Source organism: Crocodylus porosus, unplaced genomic scaffold (assembly GCF_001723895.1).
Source record: "Crocodylus porosus isolate Cpor-Errol unplaced genomic scaffold, CroPor_comp1, whole genome shotgun sequence".
Taxonomy (NCBI): Eukaryota; Metazoa; Chordata; order Crocodylia; family Crocodylidae; genus Crocodylus; species Crocodylus porosus.
Window position 1 is genome coordinate 100269498 of NW_017728931.1, and position 12648 is coordinate 100282145.

Consider the following 12648-nt stretch of genomic DNA (forward strand, 5'->3'; position numbering starts at 1 on the left):
TAGAAGGAAATGAGATTGGTCAAGCAAGACCTACCTGCAACAAACCCGTGATGGCTATCCCTTAGGATGTTGGCATCGGCCAGTCCATTAAGGATGGCCTCTTTAATAAACTTTTCTAAGATCTTCCTGGGGATAGAAGTCAGGCTGATGGGCCTATAGTTAGCCAGATCCACTTTCCTCCCTTTCTTGAAGATTAATAAAGAAATTTTCTGGCTGAGAACCCCACTTACTTGAAGTACACCATCACAAACAACAAGATGCCATTACTAGACTGTGAGTCATTCTAAGGAGACAGGTAGTCGTCAGAGGCAGGTGGTGTCAAACCCTGTATAAAGACAGGGTATGTTCTTGTGGGAGGAATGTGATAGGACTACTTAAACCACTCTTTATGGTCTTGCTCATTCTCTCATGAAATAAGAAAATGGGAGCCAAAAGGTTGAGCACCATTGCTCTAACTTGTTAAGCTCCATCTCTTCTAGGGGTAACCTCTTTGAACGGGAAAACAAAAGATGAGATGGCACATGTTCTGTTCCTACTCCTTTCTCCCATTACTTTTCACTTTTGGACGTAACAATGTGTTAGCTCAGAAAGAGTAAAAAGTTTATGGCAGTGGTTCTCAACTTCTAATTTTCAAGGCACCCCTCATCTGACGTTTGGCACCTGTTATTAGACTCAGGGCACCCCTTGAAAAATGCCAGCTCAGTTTTCACTTGCTTTTTTGACTATGGAAAAACTATCAGAGTAATTTTTCTGTTGCAAAGAACTCAGTGAAGACCATAACAGGTCAGAATGTTTTTAACACTATGGATTCCTATTAGAAATCTATGGGTTTATCTTGTGAATCATATTTGTATGCCTAACAGTTCTAACACTGTGCAGCACCCTTGAAAGGATGTCAAGACACCCTAGTTGAGAATTATTGGCTTAGAGGATGGAGACAGAATGCATTTATGTTGGTATAACTTATGGCAGTTTTTACATTAAGGTGGAGAATTTAAAGAAAATTTCAGTATAGTTGACAATGTACCTTCAGATTACCAATTCTCTCTCCTTCAGTATCATGAAGGTTTGACTTTTGCATAACTGGCCTGGGATATCAGCCTTCATCACCCACCTGTTAAAATTTAAAGCAAGTGGGGTTTTTTTTGTTGTTGCTTTCTCCTCTTTTATGCATACTGCCCCCCAACCTTGGGAAATGCTCCCCAGTTATACATGGAATGTTACTTCATATTTTTTCTTCAACTTTTACTTCTATATACTTATTAGCCATGATGCTCTTCCCCCACTGCTCCCTCCAGAAAATAATCCTGAAAAAAGTACATTTACTGAAAAGTTAAAGTACTGATACCACAATCTGTCATGCTGACCAATGTTTTCATCTGGTCCTTTTGTAATTCCCTGTGGGTCTATACTAGTGGTGGGCAATTCTTTTGGCTGGAGGGCCACTTAACACATTTTAGCAAGCTGTTGAGGGCCACATGGATAGCCCTGCCCCTTGACAGGTGCCCCACCCCCTGGTTGCCATCTTGGGACCAGAAGTTCCACCCCGTAACCCCTGACCTTTGCCACCAGAAGTCCCTCACCTGGCCCCCAAAAGTTCTTTTGGCAAGGGGGTTGCTATCTTGGAACCAGGAAAAAAAGAAGTATTCTAAAAATCAAACATCTACTGCAACATACAGTTGGGAATTGCATGGTGCTGGAGCCAGCCTGGTCTGGCCAGCACCATATGGAGCCAGGCAAGAATTGTGGGAGCCACACCAGCTCCTGCTGCCCCAGCAGGGAGAAGGGCAGAACTGGCTTGGCTCCTTAGAGCCCCTGCCACCTCAGGCTCTGCACTACTACTGCTCCCACCCTAGGCCCCTACCAGCGCAGATCCCGCACTCCTGCCCCATGTTCCAGCCCACCTATCACTGCACTCCTGCCCTCCCACTTGCTGCTACTCCTCACCCTTGCCTGCTGCTACTGCTACCAACATATCCCCACCTTCCTGCTGCTGCCACCGCTTCTCCGATCTCCCCTGCCCGCCTGCCTGTCGCTTCAGCAGTGCATGGTTCCCAGCTGCATGGCTAGGACTGCAGAACACAGCAAAAGCCAGCCGAGCCCCTGCAGACTGGTGCCATCACCAGTGATCCTCTCCTCCCCCTTTTTCTTATCTGACTGCACCTTCAGGTGGAGGGAAGTGGGGAAGAGCCCCCGGGTTGTGGGGCAAGTTGGGGTGGAGGGGGCTGGGGGAAGGTGAGGTGGAGCTGGTTGGGCCTTGCTGCTGCTACCCCTGGGTCCTACCGCTGCTGGAGCCTTGTCAGCTTGGACAGATAAAAAATAATCAATTTTTTATATATATATCTATATAGATATCTATATAGAGATAGATATCTATATAGAGATATCTATCTATCTATCTATCTATATTTAGGGGCCCTGCAGGCTGAATAGAATAGCTTGGAGGGCCAAATCTGGCCTGCAGGCCATATTTTGCCTACCCCCGTTCTATATCATTGTCTTTTGTCTCAGTCTCTGGTTTGTTGAGTTTTTTTGGGAAGGGGACAGTCCTTTGTCCCATTTGCTCCTAAGCTTGACAACAATAATAGATTATTTTCTATCTTCCCTTCCCCTCCACCTCATATTGTAATACTAAAACATTCTCTCTTTCCATGATTATAAAGAACTAAATCATGCTCAATTTGCCCTTTGTTAACTTTAAAAATCTCAGTTTCTGTTCACCCTATAGTTAAGTTCCTTTTGGCATGATCCTGATCTCCACTTGTGCTCTTCCTGCTTTATGCTGGATAAAATGGCCCAAGTGTGTGAAGGGACTCTCAGAGACCCAGCTCAAAGAACATAAGAGATGTCTATACTGAGTCTGACCACAGGTAAAATCTATCTTAATGTCCAGTTTCTCACAGTATCAGAGAGTGGGTGCTAAGGGGGAAAAGTATTTATGCAAGTTCTATTCAGACTGATGTATCCTGTTCCCCTTCCCTCAGCTTCCAGGGAAAAGGTAATACGTATAGGACATGGATAAATCTAACCTCCAAAGATCCAATCAGAAGCCCTGGAATAGCGATTATGTTGGAAAAGAAGGTTGCCATGACTTAAATAGGACCATAGGGAATCTCTCCAGGCCCCAGTTCTTTAATATCTTCTAGTTCTGACTGAAGACTAACTTAGTTCCCATCCTTTTCCCTTCCATCTGAATGCAGAGAAGAATCTCATCCTATGACTTTGGATGTCCCACTGATTCCATTATAGAGCCCTCAGGTATTTTAGAAAGAAGAAGGGTTTGACCAGAGCCCCCAGGCTTTTTTTTAACTCCACTCTTATTATTCAAATTAAAAATAAATCAGATACATGACTATTACTGATCCTCATGTTGGGCTTCACCCCCTCAACTCTGGTGAAGTCAGTGTGTCACTCTGATATTCAAAACATTTCAAGAGACAGTCCTGAATGCAGAACCAAGCCCTCCATAGCAAAGTAGTATTCAAGAGAAAAGGTGAACAACAACTCTTTAATAATAAATACTACTATTCATATATAATTGACTTGTGAATACTGTAAACCAAAGATAAAAAATTGTGGCATTGCTCCCAATGTTCAAGTCATAGTAATACCAAGAACCATTCAATCCTATCAGATATAAGTTTTATTCTAATGCTGTAACTCAGATTGCTGAAATGAAGCATGTTCACTGTAATGACTTGGCAAAATGTATGTAAATAAAGTAAGACGAAAGTTTGGCTTCAGGTGTCATGATCTAATTACACTGAGTTATCAAGAAGCAGTAGCTATATCTGACATATTAAGTTAGTGTTAGCAAAAGAATGCTCTCAACCAAATTTCAAAATTATTTGCTTCTAAAAGATTGTTTTGGCTAAATGGTCTCCAACTCTTTAAAAGCCAAAGATAAACATCTTCCATTTCTTTATTGCAAAAAAATATTTTTACATGTTGTGAAAAATTGTATCATCTCTTTCAATTTAAAGGGAAGAATATGAATAAGTGGAGGGATACCCTCCTTGTTAATAGAGTTGGTCTTCGGTTCCTATACAGGACAATTTCCAGTTTCACTGGAAGCAATAGGCCACTCCCCAATCCTGTTCCCTATGAAAATATCAGCTCAAAAAAACAAAGGAGTAGATGATGGCCAACAAATTGATATCTAGTGATTTGCTTTTAGGAATTGGCTTATAGGTGGAGTAGGTATGCATTAGAACAATGGTCCAGGGGAATGGCAGGGGCTAACTGGTTTCTAAAAGCCTGTTTGTGACAAAGTTTCCTTCAAGGCAGACACCTTTTCTGAGGCCAATGGACAAGTGGGCATAAACAGACTGGGAATTTGCACACAGTTCCCTGAAAATCCATAACACAAGATAGGCTTGCCACATTGGCCAGGTCACAATGACCAGCTGCAGAGCCCCTGGAGATTTCCAGTTTTAGTGGATGGACCAAATTAGGAGGGTGAAGCACAACCAAATTATGACACCAGTAAATGACCAAATTAAGATGTGTGCATATGATGGGTTTTTTGAAACAAAGAAATATGCTGATAGGACAGAATGTGGATAGTATGACTACCATACGGACACCAATCAATGGTATCTGGAAATGAAAAGTCATCAGAAGAGGGAAAGGATATAGAAGGAGGGATCTTCAGAGTAGCAAAAGGTCCCTGACGGGGTGAATTCTGAGGCCACCATGAACAGAGGGCACCCCACCACGCCTGTCTCACCCACCCCACTCGGGGTTAGGGTTGGAGTTGGGCCATGGCCCTTGACGTCCAGGCATCCGACATTCAAGAATGAATCACAGGGTGAAGCTCGCATATTGGCCAGATGTATCCTTCTCTCTGCAACAGCCTTAGGAATGGCAGATATAAAATCAGAAGGGGGAAAGAAGGGGGGAAGAGCAGAATTTTGCTTACCTTGCCTGCATTACTCTCATCTGCTATCACTATTGATAAAATTTGCTTATTATTGAATGGAAGAAGGTATGGCAGGTCTGAGGGCTTGGGTCTGCCTGGAATAAGGTCATAATTCCAGTGCCAACAATTGGTTCTACCTCCTTATAAAAGGAAACTGAGGGGGAAGAGGAATATGTACCTAATGATTAGTTAAATCAAGTCAATGGTGTATCCCAAAATAATTTCATTAACTCTCCCATAGATGGATTTGAAAGGTTGAGAAGAAGGAACCGATTGTGAGGGGAAACACATGGCTGATAGACATTTGTTGGGTAAAGGATCGTTGAGAAGAGAGTATTTCTTAAGGATTGCCACATATTGCCATGAGCTTAGAAGGCCCCAGAAACTGCTCTGTCTAGGCTGTAGTTTTACCATTTAACTCATGACTTTTTGCAAAGTATATATGAAAGGATAAGTTCTCCAGAAAGTGATGGCACTGACCCAGGAAAATTTCCTGTTTAACTTCAGCAAGTTGGTTTTCAAACACTCTTCATCTAAACATTCTTCTTTCTTAACACTAAATAAAAACAGGGACTACACTGATGATTTCCAGGGTAGTACTTTATATACACGTTAGAAAAGCCACATTTTATTAAATTTCAGTGTATAAGTTAAATGCCTATTTAAAAAGGAGCTTCATACAATTCAGACACCTCTAAGTCAAACTGTCAGATAAATTAAGATTAAAGTATTTTTTCCTAAAATTATGATTTATTAAAACACTTACATTTCCTTCTGAAAAGTAAAAATACTATATCCTTTACTTCCAAACTGAAATGCCTACAGTAAAATATTTTATTATTCCATAATATGTGAGAATTCTAAAGCTATAGCTGAAATTACAAACACTTTGAAATGCATGTTTAATTACTTCAGGACACATACCAACTGCTCACTGACACTGGTGAATTGTTATATTAATAGTACCACTGGATGCAATAAACCAAAACAGTCAACCATATGGTGGTAACAGGTAAAAAGGAGTCTGGTCTGCAAAACGGCTCAAACCTTTTGAGAAGGAGGGATTTGGAGAGAAGATTTTTTTTCAAATGTATTTTACCAAACCTCCAGTAGAAATTTTGTGAATTATATACATGTTTTAGATGACAGTGCACCACAAAATACTGTATTACATCTTGGTTATGTAGCACAGACCTCAGTGACAGAAAAAGACCCACTATTCAAAGATCAGGATTTAATTAAATAGTATAGAGTCCAAAACGTCTAGAAGGGTTCATATTTTAATAAAGTTCTAATGGATGGTTATTTAAATGTTAAATACATCCTTGTTCATGACCTCTTAAATAGGAATCATCCTGATAGGTAATTTAAAGAAGTCAAAATATCCACCACTACATACCAGTACTATGGGAAAACAGTTTTCATTTTAATTAGAACAGTCTGATTATCCTCATCAGACAGATCTCCACTGTTCTCCAGTAAGTATGAAAGGTGACAAGAAACTCCAGCTGCACTATGGAAATCATGTCTCTGTTGAGTTTTAGCTTTCTATCCCAAAACAGTTGGGTAGCACAAGCAGGTCAAAAGATGGCAAAATTATAAATATAATGGTAATTTTCCCACATATTTCATATTAAAAATAGCCAACACCTAGTTGAAGCTTTCTGAAAACAAAATGTATCTTTGGCTTGGAGAATATCATATTGACTTGATTAAAAAGTGAGGTCTGTTCCCTGCCCCCTCCCAACACCCCCCCATAGTTAACGTAAGTGGGGGGAAGCCCCTCATCTTACAATCAAGTACAGGCATACCTCGTTTTATTGTGCTTCGCTTTATTGCACTTGGCAGATATTGCATTTTTTACAAATTGAAGGTTTGTGGCAACCCTGCGTCGAGCAAGTCTATCGGCGCCATTTTTCCAACAGCATTTGCTCACTTCACATTTTTTAGCAATAAAGTATTTTTTAATTAAGGTATGTACATTGGTTTTTTAGACATAATGCTATTGCACACTTAATAGACTACAGTATAGTGTAAACATAACTTTTATATGCACTGGGAAACCAAAAAATTTGTGTGACTCGCTTTATTGCGATATTTGCTTTATTGCGGTGGTCTGGAACCGAACCTGTAATATCTCCGAGGTATGCCTGTACAATGTGGGGGAGGGCAAGCAGCTGCTGTGGCTCCGGTCCCAACCTTGGGTTGGGGCTGGAGCCGCAGGTGCTGCCTGCCCCGTGCTAGTTCTGCACTCCACCTCCCACTCCTCACCTGCAGCCTCAAGCCCCCACTGTCTCTCCCACCTATTCTACTTCTCCCCATCTCTCCCCTTTCCCTACCCCCACTGCACTCCCTCTTACCTTTGCTCTGTGCCAGCAGGCTGTCCTTGCTGCAGCCTGGAGCACAGAGCATGGCTCCAGCCCAGCCTTGTAGCCGTGGTATTGGCTCTGTACTTCTACTATGGGGTCAGGCTGGAGCCATGTTCAGTGCCCCCAGGCTTCAGCAGGGACAGAGACTGCTGGAATAAAGGTATGGCAGTCAGGGGAGAGAAACGGAGAAGAGGGGATGGAAATGCAGAAGCTGTGTGGAAGGGGGAATAGGGGCCTGAGGCTGTGGGGCACAGGCATAAGTGGGAGTAAGTAGGAAAGACAGGTGGCAGGGAGCAAGCTGCCTGCCTATCCTACTGCCTCCACCTTGCCTGTCCCACCCTAGCACATGCCCTCTACTACACTCCCAGTCTTCCCCCCCACTGCTTGACCCATTACTGCCTCCCCTTGTCTATAGTAGTGGCAGGGGGATGAATTTAAATCCTCCAACAATTAGATTGTCTACGTGGAACATCTAATGCATTTATAAATTTTCTGTGTATAGAATCTAATTATTGGGGGGGTCACTTTAAATTCAGGGTCATCCTCTTTTAGGACAAATAAGATGCATGGAAAATGGATCAGTCCAACAAATGTCACTCTAAACTGGAAATGTTGCTAGCATTAAGTAAAAGGTGCTACTGCACATGTTAAGGCCTATTATAAGTAAGTATTATCTAGAATTAAGCACTCGTCTGGTTAACACATTTGGGCTGTTTACCACTCCAGTGCAGAAGGAATTTTCAGAACCAAACAGAAAAGCAGAAAGTAGAGTATTCTCATGCCTATACTAGAGAAATTTGCTGGAATAACTATACTGACATGGACATACTAACAAACATAATGCAGACCCAGTGCTTTCAGTGGTATAGCTTATGATTACTTAAAATAAAACTATATATTTATGTCAACATAACTGGTCTCCATACTAGGCTTGTTGCCAGAACAAGTCAAACTCAAAACAAAATGAAACAAAATGAAACACTTTCCATCCCTAACTGACATCAACAGTTTCTAACATAGACCTGACTGCACTCTTTCAAAGTTTTGCACAAAGAGTATTTGAACTCTAGATTATTTTTACTTCAGGTGCTAAGGCTAATCTACAACTTTTCAAAAGCAAGTATTTCTCATGCAATGATTTAATAAAAAGATCTTTTAGATTTGTTATCTGTCATTTTCATAAAAAAAGAAACTTTAGGAAGGAACCAAATACAAATTTATGAAATACAGCTGAAAGAAAAATAAACTTGAAATTACTTTAAAATGCTTTACAAAACTCTGTAGACAAAGTTGCAGTTGAATACACCAGTCACCTCCAAAGAAGAAACGGCAAAAAGCTATATGCACTCATGATGCATTCTTGATTTTTAGAACAATGAACAGTTTATTAAGTGTGGCCTATCATGAGCTCTTTCACATAAAGTGGAATATTTGACCTCAAGTAGCTCCATCAGACTGGCATGTCAACACAATATCAAAATGGCAAAGGACAGTTTTTGGTATGACAATAATCCTTTTTCATAATGTTGATTCAAATAGGTCTCTCTTTATTGGTAATATTTTAAAGATTCAATATTTTAAACTTAGAATTGAAAAAATTATCAATTTTCAGATAGTGACATTTTGTTTATGGCTTACTCCAACCTCATGTCATATATGACTAAGAGATTTTTGTCCTTTAAAATATTTAGTAAAGCAAAAATGTGTATAAAGGCAGCTGCCTTGGGCTAAAACAGAGCTGAAAAATATCTGATGAGCAAATGTTTGCTCTTTACCCAACAGTTAGAACTGCCTGCATATACAAGGGCTCATCAGAGTTAATCTTATTTCATGTATCAGTAGTGCTTAATTCATGGAACATGACCAGTCTGAACATAACATATCATCAGCAATCAGCATCTTGGTGTGTGTGCCAAACATAGGCTGATCTGATCTTTATATTTGTGATGACAAATAAATTAGATAAAGATCACAATAAGAAAGTAAATGGATAAATACATTGAGTGAGTGACTACAAGCAGTAGCTATGATACCTTCTTTTGTCTGTTTTCAGCAGCAGCCAACTGAGCTGACATTCTCTCTTGCATTTTTCTGCAGTGAGCCATGACAGCTTCTAAAATGGAGAGGGGGTTGGTACAGATGGGCTTCTTTTCTTTATCGCCAGCACCTGCCTCAAAATCTCTCTGCAGGGCCAGAAATGGGTCACTGAGATTAAACCTCCCATATCGTTCCTGAATAAAAACCTCCTTTCGGCGTGCCTACAGGATGGAAAGACAAATGAACAAAAATAATAATTAATGGATTTTTAAGAGTTTATGCATACAGACAGCTCTAAAGTAAAGAAGCGTGAAATATTTCTATTACAAATATAAATATTTTGAATTAGCATTTATTTCCTATTTGTATTTAAACAGACAACCTCAAACATATTGCACATACAGATTTTATGTTTTATCAGTGCAGTCTGTAATGCCAATAAACAAAGTCTTCCCTTCTCCATCTAAAGGCAGAAAAGTAAATTCTCTGGAATGGAATACCACAGAAAAATGACCCTGTAAAGTAGCTGATATATAGGTTGAAATTTTTTTGAGATATTTTTATTTTAGAATTTAATTTTCTAAAAAGATGTTACTTAAAATACATGAAAACTTCTGTTTCATGCAATTACTGTATCAAAAATAATTATCAGCCTCTAACAACATGCTACTTACACAGGCATGCTATATATAGTTAATTAGATCTAGATTAGATAGGTAGGGACAAAGCATTTAAATGTGTCATATGCAGCATTTCCTCAGGATCTGTTATTAGGACACAACGTATGGTATCACATCTTCATATTATTCAATTCTACTATTTAGGTGTGTAAACTTATTTGCAAAATGCAATACAGTTTTCAGAAAGAGAATATTACTGAACAGACTTAACATCACTTTGGCCTCACAGCAGTTAGACTGAAAGTAACTTTTTTTGCTTATTAGGCCAAGCACATATGACAAAAGCCAGTAATTTAGGCCAGAAAAGGTGCTTGTTTATCACACCATTAAGAAGTACTGGCAAGAGGTTAACACAGACCTACAAATCACTGCTCTGAAAATACTATCTTGCAGAAATATCAGACCTAAAGTCTTAAGTTCCTACTAGGAGATAAGCAGAACATTTCAAACAGTTGTGCATATTGGACATGGAAGAATCTTGAGACAAATAATAATAGCCAATTTGCATTAGAATGTCAAAGACTTCATACTGGTCCTGATTCTGAGTTAACTGTTTCACAGTTAAATAAGATACAGAAAGAACTACTACTACAATGCCACATATCTTAAAACAAAACCGGAAAGTTGGGTTGATTGCCTAAGGGCCATTGTATATGGTTAATAACATTCACAAATACCTTTTCACAATGAATGTGCAAAGATGGTCTCCTAGAGTTGGACATGTAGCTATATGAAGGACACATAACCAGGAGCAAAAGGTCTATAACAAAATGTTTAATACCTACCAAAGAAGAGATTTTGGACAATAAAATCATTATAGGATCTATAATCAAGATAACTCTATAGTTAAAGTGTATAATATAAATGTATGAATATAAAACATTTTTCTCCATATGCTTTCCCACACACGGATCAACTTTTAATAGGAAGAGATTGACAATGAAAGTAATGATCAGAAAAGGTATTGAAAAAAGGCTGACACTATCTAATTTAGAGAGAAAAATCATGAGGTATTATATTGGTATACAAAATAGTGAGGAAACGAAATCAAATCCTCTTATTTATCCTAACATGTGAACCAAGAGTCAGCTTATGAAACTAAAAGAGCAATGGATTTAAAACTGATTAGAGACAATGTTTCTTTTTTAAATACTGGGCATTCATTGGGTTAATATTGTATAAACCCAGTGAATTAGATTTCATAGACATTAGGGCTGGAAGGGACCTCGGGAGATCATTGAGTCCAGCCCCCAAATTCATTGTCATAAGATTTTATTGAGACAAAAGCTTTGAAATAAGTTTAGAAATGTATGTAGATAAGGTCATTCCAATAACCTTACAGAGAACTTAACATAATAAACTAGAGATATAAACATGCCACTGATTGGTAAGAATAAGTCAAAGCACTCTCTGGCAGGTTGTTCCATCTGTGGATCACTGATTTGTGTTCCTAAAAGAACTACTTACCTAGAAGCCTTTGCAAAGCTACATGAGAAAAATGCAGAGTACACTCATCTTTAGGGTATAGAGAAATAGAGGTTCTCACCTAGAGACTTTAACAGATCTATCACCTCATCACTAGAGAAAATTTCAAAGACAAACTCCTAGGCTGCTACTAACTGGGTGCATCTACACGTGCAATTAATCAAATGTGATAAACTCCAGTGAACTTCAAGCTGGAGAAAACTGCTTCTGGGCACAGCTTCTGCACATGTGCCTAGGACCACAGCACTTTGAGACAGGGCAGAGCAGTCCCAAGTTGGACAGGGCATGGAGGGGTCATCCCCAGGCTCTGGGTGGCAATATCAGATGGCAGAGGTTCTGGCTGCAGCACGAGGGTGCTAAAGTGCAGGGCTTGCACCAGGTCAGCCCATCACCATCTACACATTTCACCAGAGTAAATTACTCTGCCATAGGATAGTATTGTCCTATGCCAGAGTTAATTTCCTGCACACTAATACCAGTGCACATGTAAACTATGTTTCAGGGATGTACTTGGTAGCTGTGTTGGTCTGAGACAAAAAGACATACAGAAAACTAGAACTCTTGGTTCCAAAATGATCTCTTTTATTAGACCAAGTGGGAAATCACAAGGAAACTGTCCTTTTCTGCAAGCTTTTGGGATCAAAGTCCTTTTGCCAAAGTCCCTGTGTGCAAAAATGAAGTTTATTTCCTACCTATGGGGACTTTTTATCATCTTGTAACATTTATACTTTTCCTAGAGCCCGATGAAGGGACTTTGATCCCGACAGCTTGCATAAAAGGACAATTTTCTTGTGAGTTCCCAACTGGTCTAATAAAAGAGATCATTTTGGAACCAAGAGTTCTAGTTTTTTGTATATGTAAACTATGACACTTTAATGCAGAGCTAATTTTTCAACTCTACAGAAAAGCACATGTGTAGAGGCACCCACTATGAATTTAAATCATAAAAGTCATGACCCAAACTCTTATCTTCTTGTGGTATCTTAGGTATTTTGTGGAGCTGTGTTCCAGGCAAGAATAAAACATAGTGGTAGAGGTTATGATTCAATGTTATGAGTGAAAGTATAGGAATAAGGTAACTTTGGGAGACATGACCGAGGAATAACAAAGCTGCAGAAATACTGGAGTCAAAGATGCCTTGAGAACTTTGCTGTAT

General features: G+C 39.5%; 1 protein-coding gene across 2 annotated transcripts in view; it reads right to left on the reverse strand.

Moving 5' to 3' along the window:
• Positions 1–12648, reverse strand: part of CTTNBP2 (cortactin binding protein 2) — a 151968-nt gene that overhangs the window by 84883 nt on the left and 54437 nt on the right. For both annotated transcript variants that reach the window (XM_019543425.1, XM_019543426.1), the window contains exon 3: positions 9324–9548. In XM_019543425.1, coding sequence (XP_019398970.1) covers positions 9324–9548 — 225 coding nt within the window. The remainder of the gene's footprint in view (positions 1–9323; positions 9549–12648) is intronic.